This window comes from Myotis nattereri (genome assembly GCF_964212035.1).
Source record: "Myotis nattereri genome assembly, chromosome: 2".
Classification (NCBI taxonomy): domain Eukaryota; kingdom Metazoa; phylum Chordata; class Mammalia; order Chiroptera; family Vespertilionidae; genus Myotis; species Myotis nattereri.
The window spans coordinates 195,283,742-195,303,395 of NC_138076.1; the positions used below are offsets into that span (position 1 = coordinate 195,283,742).

Genomic DNA, 19,654 nt, shown 5'->3' on the forward strand with positions numbered 1-19,654 from the left:
CTGAGCCCTGGGGCAATGATACCTGATGGAGCACTACATATTTCAGGAAGGGTAACTTTTCCCTGTGTGTGACTTTCCAACACGTTCATTGAAGCGTGTTTGGCGTCCCTCCCTCATCCACTAAATGGTCCTGCTGCTCCCTAGTCATGGTGACAATCAAAAGCTCTCACCCATTTCCAAAGGGAATGGTACAACTCTTGTGGTTTGTATAAAGGTGACACAGAGACCATCTCAGGGTCATAGGGGGACTGAGCAGGTGGCATGCTGGCCCTCCAAAGTTCAATTAGGATAGTGCCTTGAAATATTTGGCTAGAAGAAAGGGTTCTTTAGCTGAAGTTCTTTATAACTAGTGTTGTAGAGGATTTTACAGCTTCCTTGTTCATGTTCAAAGTGGACCCTGCCTCCTGATATAAGATCTCTGTTATGATGGATTGATGACCCTGAGAAGGAAGAGCCAGAGACCTGCCTTTAAGAAATCTGCTTTCTGTGACCTGGAGAAGGTCCCAGTGGCATATGGGAAACTTGCTTCTTTATTCTGTTGACCACAGCCCAGATCAATCCCAGAGCAGATGGACAGTCACTGCTCATCTATTGCATTTCTTGGTCTCCCTGGAGGATGGGAGGAAGTTCCGAACTTGAGCACCACTGAGAAAGGGAGAAAGTGTTCTCTCAGGGTCATTCTTTATCTCGTTAAAGATATAACAAATCTGGGTGAATGAGCAGTGTTGACCCATCAAGATCACTGTTGTGAAGTTTATGAACAACAGCACTGTGGTGGGCAGTTTGGCCAACACAGGCCACATCTCAGCCCTTTGGCTTCCCCGACTTCTGCTTCAGGCAGGCTAGTATCCATATGCTGCACTTTCTTTTTTGCACGTTTTTTCATCTTATTCCTTCTTTTCTGTGCCACCTACAATCTTTTTGGCATATGTAAATCCCATCATACAATGTTCAAAGTTTAACTCAAGTTGCCTCTCCTCCATGGCATCATTTCTGGCTCCTCTAGCCCAGAGTCAGCTCTTCCATTGATTTCTTATGTCAGTGACAACTCTTGGTTGCATTGCAGAAAACCCAACTCAAACTGGCTTGAACAACAAAAGGAATTTATGAGTTTAGGTAATCAGGAAGCCCAATAAGTAGTTCTGGTGAGGCCTGATCCAGCAGCTCAAATGATGTCCCCAAGGATTCCCCACTTCTCTATCTTTCTACTCAACCTTTTTCAGGATCCACTTCATTTTATTTACTCAAGGTCCCTTGGCTGACCCAGGCCTTCCCTTTTAAGAGCAAATTGACTGCCACTATTCTCCCTAAAGTTCTGGCAGAAAGAGAAAGCTGCTTTCTCAAGAAACCCTGGACAACATTTCCTTGCATCTTATTGGTTCTGATTGCATTACAAACATGTTGCAGAACCAATTACTTGGGCCAGAAGGATAGATATGCTGATTGTCTCAAGCTAATTGGGCCTATCCTGGTAGTGGGGTCAATTGTACTGAAAACAGATGACTGAGATTCAGGAGGAGTATTTCTCTAAGAGCAAAGTCTGGCAATTATTGATGAGTGAAAGGGAAGACAACAAACAAGTGAGCATTCGTTAGTTGTCCTGTCCATTTGGACATTAATCACCTCAGTCATGATGTTATCCATCTGTCTTGTAAGTTAGATATCATTTATCTGGTTTCTAAAGAAGCTAAAAGCTGTGTGATGGTATGATGGCTTATATTTCTTCTCTATGCCCTTAACTCTTAGCGCATTGCTGACACACAGTTGTTCCCCAATAAATACTTGTTGAATTGAAATACTTTGGGAGGAGTGAATCATAGGAAATAGTGGAAATATTCCTTGGGGAAGAGGTGAGTCACCAATAAGAGAAAGAAAGTGTTCATCAGCGTGGAGGGGAGGGGAGTTAATTACTGATAACATGAAGTTTTATAGGAATGTCTTAGGGAGGGAAGAAAAGTATCAACATAAAATATCACATAAGTTTTGAATTAAGAGGAACATTAGAAATATGGGTACTTTTAGAGGTAATATGATGAGCTTTTAAATGCCTGGAAATGCTTCTCTGAGTGGGACATTTATCATATCGGCCAAAGGAATAGAGGTCAGGAAGGTTTCCTGCCCAAAGGTTTGATGGCTGCTGAGTTCAATGGCGCTCATTGCTGATCCACAGGTGACTCTATGATTTATTTTCCAATCTGGGACATTTTTTATAATGTGAAAATGCTAAATGGGATAGAATGATGACACCAAAGAAATAAACTGGGACTGTCCCAGTCCAACCAGAACCTATTGATCATCCTTGGTGTAAGTACTTATTAACCACCCAATGAGGGGACCTTCTGTCTCCACTCTGTGTCTGCCTTCCATTCCTCTGGGCATTGAAATGCTTGCACTGTCCTGGTGGGAATGAGTGGGAAGCACGTACATTGATGAAAGTTAACATTCTGCAGCATCTGATTCCACTTGCGGATGTCAACTGTCCAAAATAGTTTTACCGTGACGACTAGGAAAGGGCAGCATTATCCTCTGGTCTTTCCTATGGTTTATCTTTGACCTTTTCCCCTCTGTTTGGGGCTGGGCCTGTGTGCCTGAAGCCTGGTTGTCAACTCCCTAGCCTTCCTTTGTTTTGGGAGAGGCCTTGTCCTTTCTGCCAACATCTTCAGGGCTCATTAATTTTGATCTTTTTGTGTGTGTGTGTGAAAATTTGATCTTTGGTCCTTGAATTCTGTTCGCCTGTAACTTTTTGCATTATAAATGCCAATGATAAACATTTTCTATATCTTTAATCTCACTTGGTGTTGTTCAGGTAAATGCCAAGAAATATGACTCTGCTATGATTTCTCTCAGGTGGGATCTAAGAAGCATGGTAGGATCCCCATAAAGATCAAGGGTATGTGTTTTGTGGTCCAAGGAGCAGGGGCATGGTCTTTGCTTTGATTGCCAAGGCAGAGATTTGGAATTGGCTGCCCAGAGCTTGCTCTTAAAAAAAATCCATATATAGATATATATACTGATAGAATGAAGGTTTTATACAAGTGTCTTGAGTAGGGAAGAAAAGTATCAAGATAAAAAAATCACATAAGCTGAAACCGGTTTGGCTCAGTGGATAGAGCGTCGGCCTGCGGACTGAAAGGTCCCAGGTTCGATTCCGGTCAAGGGCATGTACCTGGGTTGCGGGCACATCCCCAATAGGAGATGTGCAGGAGGCAGCTGATCGATGTTTCTCTCTCATCGATGTTTCTGACTCTCTGTCTCTCTCCCTTCCTCTCTGTAAAAAATCAATAAAATATATTTAAAAAAAAAATCAAAGGGGTCATAGGTTGTACGTAATTGCTTTTTTTTTTTCTCTCTCATCGATGTTTCTAACTCTCTCTATGTCTCTCCCTTCCTCTCTGTAAAAAAATAAATAAAATATATTAAAAAAAAATCACATAAGTTTTGAGTTAGGAGGGACATTAGAAATATGGGTACTTTCAGAGGCAATATATATATATGTATATGTGTATATATCTATATCTATATCTATATAGATATATTTTATTGTTTGCAAAATATTTTTATGTAATAATTTTATTTGATTTTGAGATATCCTGGAATCATTAATAACTTTTAATATTTATTAATTAAAAACTAAAATATGAAAATTTTTAAAATGTTTATTTCATATAAATAATATTATTTTAATAAAGATAATATTTTTTCAAAACAAAAAAATGTAAAAAGTGTGGCATTGATTTACATTTTTGCAAATCTTTTCTCCTTAGCCTTATTGAGGTATAATTGATGTATAAGAAACTGCACATATTTAAATATGTTTAGTTTTGACGTATGTATAAACTTGTGAAGCCATCATCATAATCAAGAAAATAAACATATCTTCTATGCCCCAAAGATTCCACATGTCCCTGGGTAGAGCCCATCCTTTTCTCCTACAGGTGTTATTATTGTTAATTATAATTATTTTTAAATGGTCCTTAGTTTCAAGAGCTTTGATGACATAAAAAATGGTGCATCTGGTAAGAGGCAGAGCTGAAGACCAAGGACTCAGACCCTAGTACCGTTGGCTTTCCCATGACCTATCCTACATGGTGAAAATTCCGCCCCCCCCCCCATTTCTTCTGAGAGATTTTTGAAGTAGAATGAAATCAGGAGAACTCTTAACCCCACTCTATTGCTGACTCCCCATATGGTACTCCTTCCAGGGTGCTGTGCTACCCTTGGGGGCCACTGCAGCACAGAGATTAGATGGGGAGCAGGTTCTCTCAGCTCTTGGTGTGTAGGAGGGTCTGACCCCTAGGTGTTCCTGTGTTCCTCCTCACTACTTCATCTTTACCTGGTTTTTGAGCAGTAATTTTCTGGGTGGCTCCTGTCTGGAGTACAGTGATATGCAATGCATGGAGTAGAGACTATGGTAGCAGGTCCAGAGATAATCTCTTCTGGACACTTGCTTATTTTGGTAGCTGCCCCAAGGGATCATACCAGCCAAGAAAGCCTTCTTCTTCCAGGGACTTTGGTGATGGCTCTTTGCTTTGAAAAAAAATATGACAAGAGTGACTGAGTTTTCAGTTATATAGGACCCTGGTTGGGAACTACAAGAAGCCTTTTCTATAAAAGGGGCCATGCTGTTGGTAGTTTGGGGTCTCCAGGACAGGGTTCGGTGGGCATTTGGTCCTGCCCTTCACTTTTGCTGCGTTGGAGAGAAGAGGCCCTTACTTTCATCCAGGGCCTCCCAGGAAAGCAAGTTTTCATCTTTCCTTCTCCTGTCAGGACATTCTTTCCTGTGCTTAATTCCAAGTTAGTGTGTCACTGGGAGGTCTAGGCAGAGCCTGCTCCCTGGTCATAGGTTGGAAGTTCCTGATAGCTGAAGAGAAGCAGAGACTTTGGTCTTTTTTTTTTTTTTTTTGCCTTTATTTATTTATTTATTTATTTATTTATTTATTTATTTATTTTTAATTTATTGCTTAAAGTATTACAAAGGGTATTACATATGTGTCCATTTTATCCCCCCGCCCTAGACAGTCCCCTAGCCTCCCCTATCCCCCAGTGTCTTATGTCCATTGGTTATGCTTATATGCATGCATACAAGTCCTTTAGTTGATCTCTTACCCCCCTACCTCCTGCCCCCCAACCCTCCCCGGCCTTCCCGCTGCAGTTTGACAATCTGTTTGAGGCAGCTCTGCCTCTGTATCTATTATTGTTCAAAAGTTTATAATGGTCTCTATTATCCATGAATGAGTGAGATCATGTGGTATTTTTCCTTCATTGACTGGCTTATTTCACTTAGCATAATGCTCTCCAGTTCCATCCATGACGTTGCAAATGGTAAGAGTTCCTTCCTTTTTAGAGCAGCATAGTATTCCATCGTGTAGATGTACCACAGTTTTCTAATCCATTCATCTACTGATGGGCACTTAGGCTGTTTCCAGATCTTAGCTATGGTGAATTGTGCTGCTATGAACATAGGGGTGCATATATCTTTTCTGATTGGTGTTTCTGGTTTCTTGGGATATATTCCTAGAAGTGGGATCACAGGGTCAAATGGGAGTTCCATTTTCAGTTTTTTAAGGAAACTCCATACTGTCTTCCATAGTGGCTGCACCAGTCTGCATTCCCACCAGCAGTGCACAAGTGTTCCTTTTTCTCCACATCCTCTCCAGCACTTGTCGTTTGTTGATTTGTTGATGATAGCCAGTCTGACAGGTGTGAGATGGTACCTCATTGTTGTTTTGATTTGCATCTCTCGGATGATTAGTGACTTTGAGCATGTTTTCGTATGAGAGACTTTGGTCTTAATGATGGCACAGGGGAGCATGGGGCCGTTGTGAGGACCATTTCATTCCCTGTCTCATTTCAAAAGTCTGAAAGCAACACCCCACACCTCTCTTTAGTCTATGATGATGGCTGCCCTGACCACAATCTCAGCACCTCTTAGTGTCACTCCTCCAGCTGTGTGAACCTCAACCACGATGGTTTGAGAACATGTGAGTCCAAGGGGTTTCTCTCATGATCCCTGTGGGACCATATGCCATGGTTCTTGCTGATTCAAGAGGGCCTGGGTGGCTAATATCTTAGAGGATTCTGTCCCTGCTCTGCCCCTCTCTATTGTCTACATGCTCACCTTCCCACCCTTCCTCTGGCAGCTCCATTCCTGGGCCATGATGTGCTGCAGCTGATGTTCTGGGCTCACAGCAGGGCCTGGGACCAGAGTACACTCAGGCGTCTGGGGTCAGTGTTGAGGTGGCTTGGCAGGACTGTGTGGGAAGGAGGCTGTGGAGTATCAGTTTCCAGTGTTTGGCTAGGGCTGCATCCCATTCATTCTTTTTTCTCTAGAGGGAGGACGTGGTCTTGTGAAGCCACATGCAATCTTTGGATAACAGCAGCAAGCCATAAACATTATGGAGGAGGAGTGTGTGTCCTCTAGTCCCTGAAGAGGGCATTGAGCGGTGGCTGGAGCACTGGAGAGAGGTGGCTGGGGGCACAATTTGCCCCCTCTCACTACCATTCCTCCATCCCTCATATACCTAATCTCTTTTGAAGGGAGAGGCTTCAGGTTGCCCTTGGATGGGTTGAGAGTCTTCAGAGACATGTGATGCCATTCCCTTACAGGCACTGTGGGATGGACCCTGGCATAAGGAGATCTAAATTCCATTCCTGGCTCTGCTATTAACTAGCTGTAGGTACAAGCCAAAGAAACTCAGCTTCTTGAGCTCCAGGTTTTCGTCTTTTACTTGAGAAAGATATGTTGGGTGTCATCGAAGATTTCTTCATCTCCAGAATCCTTTGGCCAAATCAGTTCACTCTTCTAAGGTTCACTGTGCCCATCAGCTAGCTGTGCTTTGCACTGTCAGCATGGAGATGTTGAATATCATTATGGAAGTTTGATGCTTGGCAAATAAAGATACCAAAGACTTTTACAGTTAATGTCTCTTATTTTCCAGAATATTCCTAATTCTTCCCCTAAATAGGCCTGTAAAGCAGAGAGGTTTTAGGTATACCCAGTTAGTGTGTGTGTGTGTGTGTGTGTGTGTGTGTGTGTGTGTGTGTGTTAGCACCAGAATGAGCTTGTGCTGATGCACGAGACCCCATAGGAAAGAAGCAGTGATCTGCAAATGCTGTGAGGATCAGAGGCTAACAGATAGGAATGGAGAGGCCCTCTTGCAAGGTCTTTATAAGGTTCCTGATCAGGTGGAAACTTGAATAACTTTAGTTGTCAGCATGAGAAAGGATTGAACAATGACACTTAAGGACTGAATTCATTTCTTAAAATGGAACTAGACTTTAATTTGGTTGGTCAAAAATCACCAATTACTTTCTGGACGATGGTAGCCAATTTGTAGACATTGGTCCCAGGATCCAAACAGAACCTAATATATATATATATATGTATATATAAATAGTGGTGGCTTCTGGGGACAAAGCATCCAATAAAACGTGTTGTTTTGTCCCCACGGAGCTAGCCAGGGGGATGTTTGTTAAACACCTACTTATAGTAATTACAATAGTGGTTGGTGCTATGAAGAAGGACAGGAGCTATGCAGGCAAGAGGGGAGCCAAGGGCTTCAGGAAAGGCCTCCTAGAGGAAGTCATGTTTCAGTTGAGACCCAATTAGGACTTGGCTGAGTCTGGGGTTGGGGAGGACTTTGTAGTGAAGGAAATAGACTTACTTCAAAGAGGCTCTAAAGTAGGAGGCTGGTTGGATGAAGAGGCGCCAATGTGGGAAGCTGGTTAAGAAGTTGGAAACTAATGAGAAGGGCTGTGTGGCTGGAGTCCATGGAGGAGGGGTAGAGGCACTAATGTCTTAGAGAATGCACATATAATTAGGCTCACTGTTGAGGCAATCTTAGAGAGGAAGGGAGATAGTGAGAGACTGGCTGATTAGGCAGGATACAAGTTCAAGATGGTGACCAGATTTTGCCTCTTTGTGAACTCAGTTTTCTCTTGGTTTAGTTAGTGGAAAACAGGCCTGGAAAATGAACTGACAACACAAATTAAAGGAAACCGAGAAAGGTGAGAGTCAGGTTATGATTGAGGATTTATTTCCTTTGACTAGAGTACTTATATTCTCTTCTTGGGTACCTTCTTCCTGATACCTAGGAATTGGAGAAATAGAATTTGTAAGGTTTTATGAAAATGAAATGACACTGAAAGAAGTTACATAGTATTTGTGGTGCATTTTAATTGAGCTGGAAAAATTTTCCTGCCCCTTCATATAACTCACATTTCTTGCCGTTGAAATAGATGCACCCTCAGATGGACGTATTCTGGCTTTCCTAGAGAAATCTCTGTGCGCTGGTTCTCCCCTCCCTGATGACCAGAGCCAAATTATATGTTACAACTTTTTTTACATTGTCTTAAATTTTAATTGCCTGATGGGATTTCAGAGCCCCTCAAAATGAATGCAGGCATTCTGGGATTTGGGACCTGAAGGTCCATGATCCATGGTGGGTTCTTGGCTTTGCATAAAACACAAGTCAGCATAGAGTTTAAAGTGAAAGACTGTTTATTAGTGAAGTAGTGATGTAGAGAGGGGCTATTCCCTAGTGGGATTTGCTTCTTTTATTGAGGCTCATCTAATCAAGGGTTAGAGCATTCAATAAGGGGGAGGAATATTCAGGATTTTCCCAGGAAAGTGGTAGAGACTTCTTGGAAGAGCCCTGTTGGCTATATTGTGTCCTTATATGGACTTTCTTTTTCTAATTGTGGTGGTGTGGGGTGTGTTGTTTAGTATGATAATGTATTACAGTGAACGTATAATGAGGCTAGGGGTTATTGCCAGGTAAAATTAGTTGCCATGTTGGATAGAGCTGGTCTTCTGACAGTTGTAAATCATAAATCCATTCGGGGCTGGTCATACTAGCTCCATGATAGTCCTTGTAGCTCTGTATTGATTACAGCCTGGATATCTTATCACAGAATCACATTTATTACTTATTTATAGAATCTCTTTTAGGTATGGGTTATATACTCTGATGGCTAAACTCTTATATTTTATATTAAATTTGTATTGGGTTCAGAAAATAATGTTTTCTGATTTAGTCCTCAAATTTTGAAGATATATTTTTAAAAAATATATTTTTATTGATTTCAGAGAGGAAGGGAGAGGGAGAGAAAGGTAGAAACATCAGTGATAGATAATTATTGATTGGCTGCCTCCTGCATGCCCCCTACTGGGGATCAAGCCTGCAACCCCGGAATGTGCCCTGGTGGAACCGTTACCTCCTGGTTCATAGGTTGATGCTCAACCACTGAGCAAAACTGGCCAGAAAAACCTATGAATTTTTTTTAGGGTCCATGAGACCTTTTGAAAACAAGGTGAGGGGATGGGTGAAAAAGGTGAAGGGGAATATAACAATAATATTGTGATAAATTTGCAGGGTGACAGATAATTACTAGAATTGGCATGGTGATCACATTGTAAGGTATATAAATGTCAAATCACTATATTGTACACATGAAACCAATATAATATTGTATATGAACTATACTTAAAAATTGAGAAAACAAAAAACAGCAACCCCTAAAACAAACTAAAATAGAAAAAAGATCAAGGGAGTAAACCAGGATTACTTATCCATAATTTTAATCCAACAGGAACTATTTTTCTCTAAGCCACAGGAATTCAATGATGACCTACTGTGTACCCAGTGCTGTGTTAGAAGTCTCAGATAATATCCCTGCAAGAAACAGTCATTTTAGTCAGTAATGTCTGACATCTACGAAATGGTCCACATTCCATGCTGTATAACATAGACTTCAATACTTTATCTCCAATTTTCACAACAGTCCTGAAATATTTCTCATCCACCTTATTCTGATCAAGAAACTGAGGCTTATTTGGTTAAGTGACTTGCCCAGTGTCTCAGAACTATAACATCCAGGATGCAAATCTTACTCTATTTGAATCTGAAGCCCAGACTCTTTCTACCCCCCGCCCCCCCCAACCCAGCATTATGCCTCAAAGAATCCAAATACAGGGCAGAATGGAAGTCTGCTGGGCCTAGAGAACAAAGAACCAACTTTTCTTTCTTTTTCTTTCTCCCTTCCTCCCTCCCTTCCTCCCTCCCTTCCTTCCTTCCTTCCATCCTTCCTTCCTTCCTTCCTTCCTTCCTTCCTTCCTTCCTTCCTTCCTTCCTTCCTTCCTTCCTTCCTTCTTTTCCCTTCCCTTCCCTTCCCTTCCCTTCCCTTCCCTTCCCTTCCCTTCCCTTCCCTTCCCTTCCCTTCTCTTCCCTTCCCTTCCCTTCCCTCTCTCCCTCTGTTCCTCTTCCTCCCCCTCCCCTACACTTTCCTCCCCTTCCCCTCCCCATCCCCTCCCCCTCTGCTTCTCCTCTTCCTCCTCTTCCTCCTCCTTCTTCTCCTCCTTCCTTCTCCTCCTCCTCCTCCTCCTCTTACCCCTGCCCATTGTTCCACCCCCTCTCCCTCCCCCATTCTCCTCCTTCTCCTTCTTCTTTTGGCTTAATCTATATTAATCTCCAATTTTAGTGAAAGGGCTTCTGCATTAGATGATGGTTCTGCTCAGTGGTTTTTGTTTTGTTTTTCTTCAGGAGACAGCCAGTCACACCAGCTAATATTTCACATCAGGTCTCATGTTTTTCATTTTATGAGAAGGTAATAATATTGCATGACATAAAAGGAACATGATGACTAGATGTTAGCATCACATAATTGCATTCTAGCTTTCATTTTCACTTGAAACAAGTTGCATTTGAGAAGAATGGAGAGGAAGTTCTGCTCAGGGGTTTTGATTTTCTTCAGGAGACATAGCCAGTCACACCAGCTAATATTTCACATCAGCTCTCATGTTTTTCTTTTTATGAGAAGGTAACAATATGGAATGGCATAAAAGAAACATGATGACTACATGTTAGCACCACAAAATTGCATTCTAGCTTTTATTTTCACTTGAAACAAATTCCATTTGAGGAGACTAGAGAGGAAGAATGCTTTGCTAGAGGCAACTAATGTCCCCATAATGGAGAGCTGGGTTGTAGACCAGCTTCACAGATGGTTTCCTTTCTTATTCTTATTTTTACTTAATTAGAAAAGCTTACATTGCAATTAGAAGTAGCAACAAGTGATTGAAAACTCTGTCTAGTAGTTCTGGATATTGTAATCATATATGGACATAAATATTGGGGAAATTTCTCACTAAAGGCCACGTTCGGTGTTCTGTCATAACTGTGTCCACTTGGCTGGAAGGTTGAATATTTCATCTTAGGACTGTGAACATTCTGTGAGCGGAAGCACATAATTACCCAACTCTGTCTGACATGTGACATACACTCAGTAAATGAACTTCACAATTACTGTGATTGTTTTCAGGTATTTTGAACTCTGGACTATCCCAGACTTTCATTTCATAGTGTAATACTCTTGCAAACCCTTGGTTTCTTCTTTCTTCTTCTCCCTTATAAATCATCAGCTTTTATTCACAAAGTAGGGACAGGTTCTGCATATTTGAATTACTGAATATATGGCAGAGCCACCATTCAAAATCAAAGAAGTAGTCTTCATTTGCATTATGAGCATCATAACATATCTTTTCATTGTATTCATCATTTCATATGCAAGCACCATCATAGTCAATGTCCTTCAGTGGGAAGAACAGTCTTCTTGTCACTTATTTCTTTGCCTGGCACACTGGAGGGGCAGGGTCAGAGCCTACTATCTTCACCGCTAAACCAAGAGCAGAGGACACGTTATTGACCACCAACTGGCCCCTGTGAATGAAGTTGGGGGATGGTTTTCAAAAGGGACAACTACTTTTATGTGAGCAATGACATCTTTGCTGCACATGGAGTTGGTGCCTCCTCAGTACTGGTCTCCATGCATCCTGCTTCACAAAACACACAGTAATTTAATAAAGCCTCCTTTCTCCTGGAGCATGGGTTTTCAGGGGGTAACTGGGACAAGATGCTGCAAGCAGGTGTCTCTGTAGAGCATGCTTGCTAGTTCCCCAGTCCCCACTCTGCCTCTCAGAGGCTGTATCTGTATGGCATGGTGACCAGCACACCAGGATCTCCCCACTGTGGTGCACAGCTTTTAAGTGGTTTCCAACAGTCCTTTGATGAAGAAATTTTGCTATCATTTTGTTCTACTTTCTCTGTGGACATAGCGTTTGTGATTAATTTTGTAGATAGTTTTAGATGCTTCTCATAAATGATGGGGCTTTTGCCTATTTCCTACTTGTTCTGGTCTTTTTCATTCTTTGGTGACAAAATTACTAGTAATTGAATTTATGTCATAAAATGTTTTTCCCCCCATGTGTGTGCCTGTTCTGAAAACATTTGAGGTTTTATTTGAAGATAAGTGGAAACTGATGCTTCATGCCATAATCTGACCAGGTTTTATAACAGACACTGAGACCAGGGCCAAACGGATTGTTGAGTCATGAACACCTAATTTTCAAACACTCATCAGTGCATTTCCTTTCATTTTCATTTTTGGGTGAAATCAATATACTCACAGAATCAGTTGACCTGGAACATACATTCACACTTGAGTCCTGGTCATGATTTATATTTATGATACTATTTGGAGTTATACTATTCACATTATTATTTATGTAATTACTGTTTGGCATGGGTGAACCCCTTTTGTGATTTGGGGCTGTGACACAGCACAATAGTAGAACAAAAATACAAACGTAACAACAAACAATGAAAATAGGTGTATGTTGACAAATTGCAGACTGTTCACCGAATGCTGGCAGAAGTAAACCACATAACTACTATTGAGAGTTAATAGGATTTTTATGAAAATCACTAGAGGCCCAGTGCACAAATTTTTGTGCACTCAGAGGGGTCCCTCAGCCTGGCCTATGCCCTCTTGCAGTCTGGGACCCGTCAGGGGATGAATACCTGCTGGCTTAGGCCTGCTCCCTGGGGGATTGGGCCTAAGCTGGCAGTCAGACATCCCTCTGGCAGCCCGGGAGCCCTCAGGTGATGTCCACTTGCCAGCGGGGAGCAGACCTAAGCTGAAGTCAAACATCCTTAGCACTGCTGAAGGGGCGGGAGAGGCTCCCACCACCACCACTGTACTGGCAGCCATCAGCCTGACTTGTGGCTGAGCAGAGCTTCCCCTGTGGGAGTGCACTGACCACCAGGGGGCAGCTCCTGCATTGAGCGTCTGGCCCCTGGTGGTCAGTGTGTGTCACAGTGATCAGTCATTCCCAGTCGTTCTGCTATTAGGGTCAATTTGCATATTACCCTTTTATTATATAGGATAGAGGCCTGGTGCACGGGTGGAGGCTGGCTGGTTTGCCCTGAAGGGTGTCCCAAATCAGGGTGGGCATCCCGCTGGGGTGCCTGGCCAGCCTGGGTGAGGGGCTGATGGCTGTTTGCAGGCTGGTCAAGCCCCTGTCCCCCCCATGGGGACCCTCACACCATGGAGGTTTAGCCAGCCTGGGTGAGGGGCTGAGGGCGGTTTGCAGGCTGGCCAAGCCCTACTGGCGACAGAAGCTCCCAGCCTCTCCTTTTTTTCTTTTTCTTCTGGGATTTATTTACCTTCTATAATTGAAACTTTGTAGCCTTCAGTGGAGCTCAGAGCCAGCCAGGGTGGGCGGGAGGGAAGCTTGGCTTCCTCCATGGCCAGGGGCAACCCAAGTCTCCTACTCACTCCAGCTCTGTGGCCATGGCTGGCTGAAAGCAGGTATCTGGGATTTATTTATCTTCTATAATTGAAACTTTGTTGCCTTCAGTGGAGTTCTGAGCCGGCTGTGGCAGGCGGGAAGCTTGGCTTCATCCATCATTGGGGCAACCAAGCCTCCTGCTTGCTCCAGCTCTGTGGCTGCCGGCCGCCATCTTGGTTGGGTTAATTTGCATATAGTCACTCTGATTGGCTGGTGGGTGTGGCTTATGGCATACCAAAGGTATGGTCAATTTGCATGTTTGTCTTTTATTAGTGTAGATAATTACTTATATTTCAAATCTGTGCACACAATGGTTTTAACTTTTCTTTCCCCTTGAAGCCACCAAACCCCAGGGACCACTCTAACACTGCCCTGTGGGCTTTGATGAGAACTTTTCAAACAGAATGGTATGGGTAGGAGGAGACAGGTCCCTAGTGAAGTTTAAAGAGAACAAAAATCAGAAACTGAAGAAACACCAGGTTGTGGCTTCTAGTTTGTGGAACCAGAAATTCAAGCTATGTCCTTATAAGTGTTTCTATTTCTTCTTTCTTTGTATCTTACAGAATAAAAGCCAAGGATCCATCTTTGTCCGGATACATGCCCCATGGCAGGTGCTGGCCAGAGAGGCAGAATTCTTGAAGATCAAAGTTCCCACCAAGAAAGTATGAACCTGTTTCTTCTGGGGTTAAGGGCCTCCTGAGGGCTGGATGAATGTGAATAATTTGGGAACAGAGTCATGTGGGACATGGATTTTTGTGGAGGTGAAATCACACTTACCTCCCCAAGGACCCTAAGTATGGGGAATGATGTGGGTGGGACAGGAAAAGAGTTGGGGGCGGGGAGAGGGGCTGGATTTGGAGATCTTTTCACCTCAGAACTCCATCTGGAATGGGCTCCATGAGAAGCCAGACATTACCCTGATCTAGCTTCTTGATTTCTTCTTTCTTCCTCTTCTTAGGGTTCCAACACAACCAGGCATTTTTTTTCAGAGTGAACGTAACAATGAGAAGAGACAGCAACCCATGATGATTGGGTCAGCAGCATGTAGGGAAAATTGCACCAAACATGCTGTGAATATTCTGGTTGTGACTCTGCCACTAAGTATTGTGTGTGGTGGGCTTGGCTCATCTCTTCTGTAAAATAGAAGATTCCTCATCAGAAGAGTTGGTCAAAATTATTTGGGAATACTTTCAAAGTGTTCATACCAATGCCTCATATTTTGATTTTGATTTTGTTGGTTGGTGTGGAATGAGGAGCTGGTATCAGTATTGTGAAAAATATCCCCAGGAGGTTGTCATACATACCTGGGTTGAGAGCCACACAGTTTAGATGATTTTTAAGGCCCCTTTTAGCTGATATAGTCTATGTATAATTTAGAAACCTTCTCAGGGAATTCCTAAGTGACAGTCTTCTTGTAAAACAAAATCCAGCACCTCACACCTCCAAAAAGAAAAGAAACATGGCCACAGATTCACCATTCCTTTTTTTAAAAAAATTAGGCATTTTAGGTGAAATGGGTGGTTATTGGCCTTGACCATTTGAGATGGCTCTAGGAAGGGTCCTGGGGCAGATAATAATCTAGTTTAACCATGAGTGATCTATTGATGATCTATCTCTTTATCTGTCTCTGTTTCTCCCTGTCTCTGTTTCTGTATCTTTCACACACACACACACACACACACACACACACACACACTCACATACACACCTATAGTGTCATTCCACAAGTGGTGGCTAAGCTTTGCAGAGATTATTTTCATCATTCTAACTACCATAATTCCCACCCTCCCAATATTTGTTGCCTTCTATACCACCATTATCACCTGCCTGTATCACCATCTCCACTATCATTAGCCTCCTTATAGTCAACAACACCATTCTGATTAACATTATTGGCTATGTTTACATCTTCACTACCAACAGATTTACCATTCCCATCAAAAATCACTTATCAACACATACATACACACACACACACAAAAACAAAAGAAAAAAAAGAAAAAAGAAAAATCACTCATCAAGTACCATCATGTGGGATGCCATTATGAACTACTCAAGAAGGATAAAGTCTGGGGGTTCTGTTTTTACAGGTTTATTAAGATGGATAATACCTCCATGGCAGGTGGACACATGACTATTAAACAAGAAACAAACATAGACATGAACATTGGCTACAAACTTCTGCTAATAAAAAGGTCAATGTTTTGGGGTCACATGCCTAAAAGTCTTGGTTTCATAAGGACCACACTGTGATCTTTCTCCCCTTAGTTGTACTACTACGTTCTTTGTCTCACCGTTTTAATCATTTCAGTCCTTTTACTGCTGTCCTCAAATGTGATCTGTCATCTTTGTTCTAGATCTCTGCTCCTCCTCCATTGATGTTCTCCCAGTCTGCTGGCAACAGGACCCAAGCCTTAGCCTTAGATAGAGGCTTCTGCTTACCTCCGCTGGTGTCCTAACATGGCCAACCCCTTTTTCTTCTCTTTCTTCTAACTTCAATATATATTTTTTCTTCTCCTTTCTCTGGTTTATCTGAATAATGTTCTGTTAATCTCATTCTAGTTGTATCTTGCTTCCTATGTTTTTATCTTTTGCTGGCTGATCCACGGAAAGAAGGTGAGCAAAACTCTAATGCCCATGCTACTGCTTCTGTCCCCAGAACGATCCTTTTAGCAAGAAACCTAGAGACATAGAAAAAGTGTATATCCTTCTTCAATTTTTTTCTCTTTACCTCTCTTTCTTCTTTGCTCTCCATCTTTCTTTTACTCCCATGCTTTTCCTTTCCTTCTTTTTTCTTCAACCTCTCTCTTCTGATGCCTTCTCCTAGCTTCCCTCTCTGTTCTTTGAACACCCTATCACACTTCTCGTTTTTCTACCACTTTCTTTTTCCCTCAGACCCAGACTCAGTCCCCAAGTAGTGCCAGCCTCTGATCCCTCTGGTCTCTGCTTGTCCTTTCACAAGCTCATACCTTTGAGAGCATATCTTCCCTCAGAGTTTGTATGCCCCCAAACATTTATCCTATTGGAACTTCCCATGTATAGTTTAGGTGGTACTTGCACTTGAATTTGTAGAAAGGATAATTAGGACAAGGACATATTATAGCCATCTCTTAGTTTCCCTCCTTTTTTATTTTTGCATTTATTTTTCATAATTCAAAAATATGTTTAACATATAGCCTGGTGTAAATTTGAGTTGTACAAAATGTTAATTTGATGCATCTAGCTGTTGTAATATTATTGCCATTGCAGTGATAATTAGCAACTCTATCATGTCACATAACTTTTTCTTTCTTTTTTGTGGTTGGAATAATTAAGTTCTAGTCTCTTAACAAGTTTGATGATTATAATATAATATTGTTGTCCATATCCTACTATGCATTGAATCTCTAAGGCTTATGTACTACTTGTTGGAAGTTTCGTCCTTGAACAACACCTAACCTATTCCCTTCCCTCTATTTCCTGGTAACCAACAATTCACTCTCTGTTTTCACAAATGTTTAGATTTTTAGATTCCATGTATAAGTGATTTCATACAGTACTTTTCTTACTCTGACTTATCTCACTTAGCATAGTGTCTTCAAGTTTCATCCATGTTGTTGCAAATGGCAGGATGTCCTTCCTTCTCATGGCTGAATACTATTCCATTGTGAATATACCACACATCTTCGTTAGCCATTCATGCGTTGATGAGCACTTTGGTTATTTTCCACCCCTTCTTCCTTTTAATTTTGGGAGACACTACACTACACAATCCTCAGAAGACCAGACTTTTAGCCTTGGTTCTGTACTTATTTGCTATATGATTTGGGGATGTCACTTCACCTTTCAGAGCCTCAGTTTCTTCACATGTGATAGGGCATAATAATACCTGCCCTATTTTTCTTAGAAGGCCATTTTAAGAATCCAATTCTTAACCAGTGCTATGGAAATACAGGAATTTGTTTTTGTGTCTGTGTTCTCAAGTCTTTTTATGTATATTCTCAATTCCTAGTCCCCCAATCAATGTCCTTCCTGACCCAATAGGCAGACAACACTGATGGAATTCTCAAAGTAGGAGAGTCTTTGGAGAGACCCTGAAGGGCACAGAAATAATCCATGCACTCAGAAAGCTATAGTCAAAGGAGCACCAGAAAGAATGCACATGCCCAGAATCAAAACTCTAGTTAGATGGTGTGTCAAACAGCGACTCATCGCCCTGACCGGTTTGTCTCAGTGAATAGAGCATCGGCCTGCGGACTGAGGGGTCCTGGGTTCGATTCCGGTCAAGGGCATGTGCCTGGTTTGTGGGCACATCCCCAGTGGGGGGTGTGCAGGAGGCAGCTGATCGATGTTTCTCTCTCATCGATGTTTCTAACTCTCTGTCCCTCTCCCTTCCTCTCTGTGGAAATCAATAAAAAATAATATAAAAAAAATAAAAACAACAACAACAACAACAACAACAACAAAAAAACAGTGACTCGTTAGCACAGGACAGATTCTGCATGGAAACATGGTGAACCAGGGAGTTGGGAGAATAAAGCCAGATGGTGGCTCCTACAAGGCTCCAGGTATAACAGAAAGAACTTCTCCCAAAGTTTCTGGGCCCCAGATGTGACACAGGTGGACTGTTCTGGCATCCTTCTATGGGTTCAGTCACATGACCCTGATCTTTGTATTCATAACAATGCAGTGGCTTGTTGTTGACCTTACAGGGGGTGTCATAACCAGGAGACTGGAATATAACCTGGTATGCTGGGGAGGATGCATATGTTTTTAAAGGTTATTCTGAGACCTGATCCCAGGGGTGGTGGTGGGGATTAAATCTAGTTTCTGAGATGAGAAATGAACATGGAGGGGAGGATGAGACAGGGAAGTCTGTGGAGGGTCAGGGTTGGGTCCAGTGGCACTCTTTTCCTTTTTAAGTGGGTCTGGGAAGTGACTGCAATGAGAATAAACTACATTTGCAGAGAGCCACATCCTGGTGGCAGGGGAAACGTGGAAGAAGGCTGAGGCATGGTATGGGATCATCTAAGCATCTTCCAGGCTAGTGGAAGTTTGTGTCATAACTCAGTGGGCTCTGGAGAGACCAGGAAGATGGGGAGGAAATCAAGAAATCGAGATCTCAAACCTGGACAAATCCATAGTAATGTGTCCAGGGACTCGGAGTCCTGAGCACAGATATTAATTGGGAAGGGGAACCTTGGAAGGAAGCATCTGTTTTCCAAAAACAACAACAAGAAAGCCAGCATTTTGTGAGGGACACTCATTCATGTACAGAAAGAGGGTGGGAAGGCCTGGCCTTTGGCCCTGAGGAGCCTGGGAAGGTTTGAAATGGTTGTTTTCTCATTTCTGCTTATTACCAAGTTGGCCTTTCTAGACTGTGGTCAATGTCTATGTTTATTTCTCATTCACTTTCATATGTATGAACGGCTACCCCCCTTTTGCACCTCTCACATTCACTTACTCTCCAAGTGCTGCCTGCAGCAGAGACAAGGCCAGGGATGGACAAGGGGGAGTAACCAAGGCTATTCTTATCAATGAAATCATTTTAACCCAGCCACTAAACTAAGAAGAAGTGACATGCCTGGAATGGGGGGAAATCACTTTTATTCAATCTGGCAAAGCTTTTGTCGCTATTATTAATCGAGTGAGTAATATTGAGGGGTCATGCACGCTGTTCCCAGGAGCCTATGAGGACTTTAGTTTTTAAGTCCTTCCCATGCAAGCAGATGCCATTAACTTCGAGCAAGTCATACCTCCGTAGGAAAGTAAGCTCAGAGCTCCCCTCATCTCCAAACCGGGAATAATAAATGTCAGTAAGGGCTGTTGTAAGGAGCAGTGACGATATATTTAGGATGCCTAGCATAGAGGCACGTGCAACACAAAGTAACTGCTATTACTACTGTTGCTGGTATTATTGTTCATACGCGATGTGTGTCGGGCAGCACAGTTGGCACCAGAGCTGGGCTGCTTCTTCCTGCTATTTCCCTTCACAGCCAACATCTGTATTGTTGTGGGGAAAAAGGCCCAGTCCCTTAAATCTGCCGA

General features: G+C 42.4%; 1 protein-coding gene across 2 annotated transcripts in view; it reads left to right on the top strand.

Moving 5' to 3' along the window:
* The window catches only part of ANO2 (anoctamin 2), a gene marked incomplete at both ends in the record, with an annotated part of 294,774 nt that overhangs the window by 45,742 nt on the left and 229,378 nt on the right, over nucleotides 1–19,654 (top strand). For both annotated transcript variants that reach the window (XM_081084448.1, XM_081084447.1), the window contains one exon: nucleotides 14,191–14,289. In XM_081084448.1, coding sequence (XP_080940574.1) covers nucleotides 14,191–14,289 — 99 coding nt within the window. The remainder of the gene's footprint in view (nucleotides 1–14,190; nucleotides 14,290–19,654) is intronic.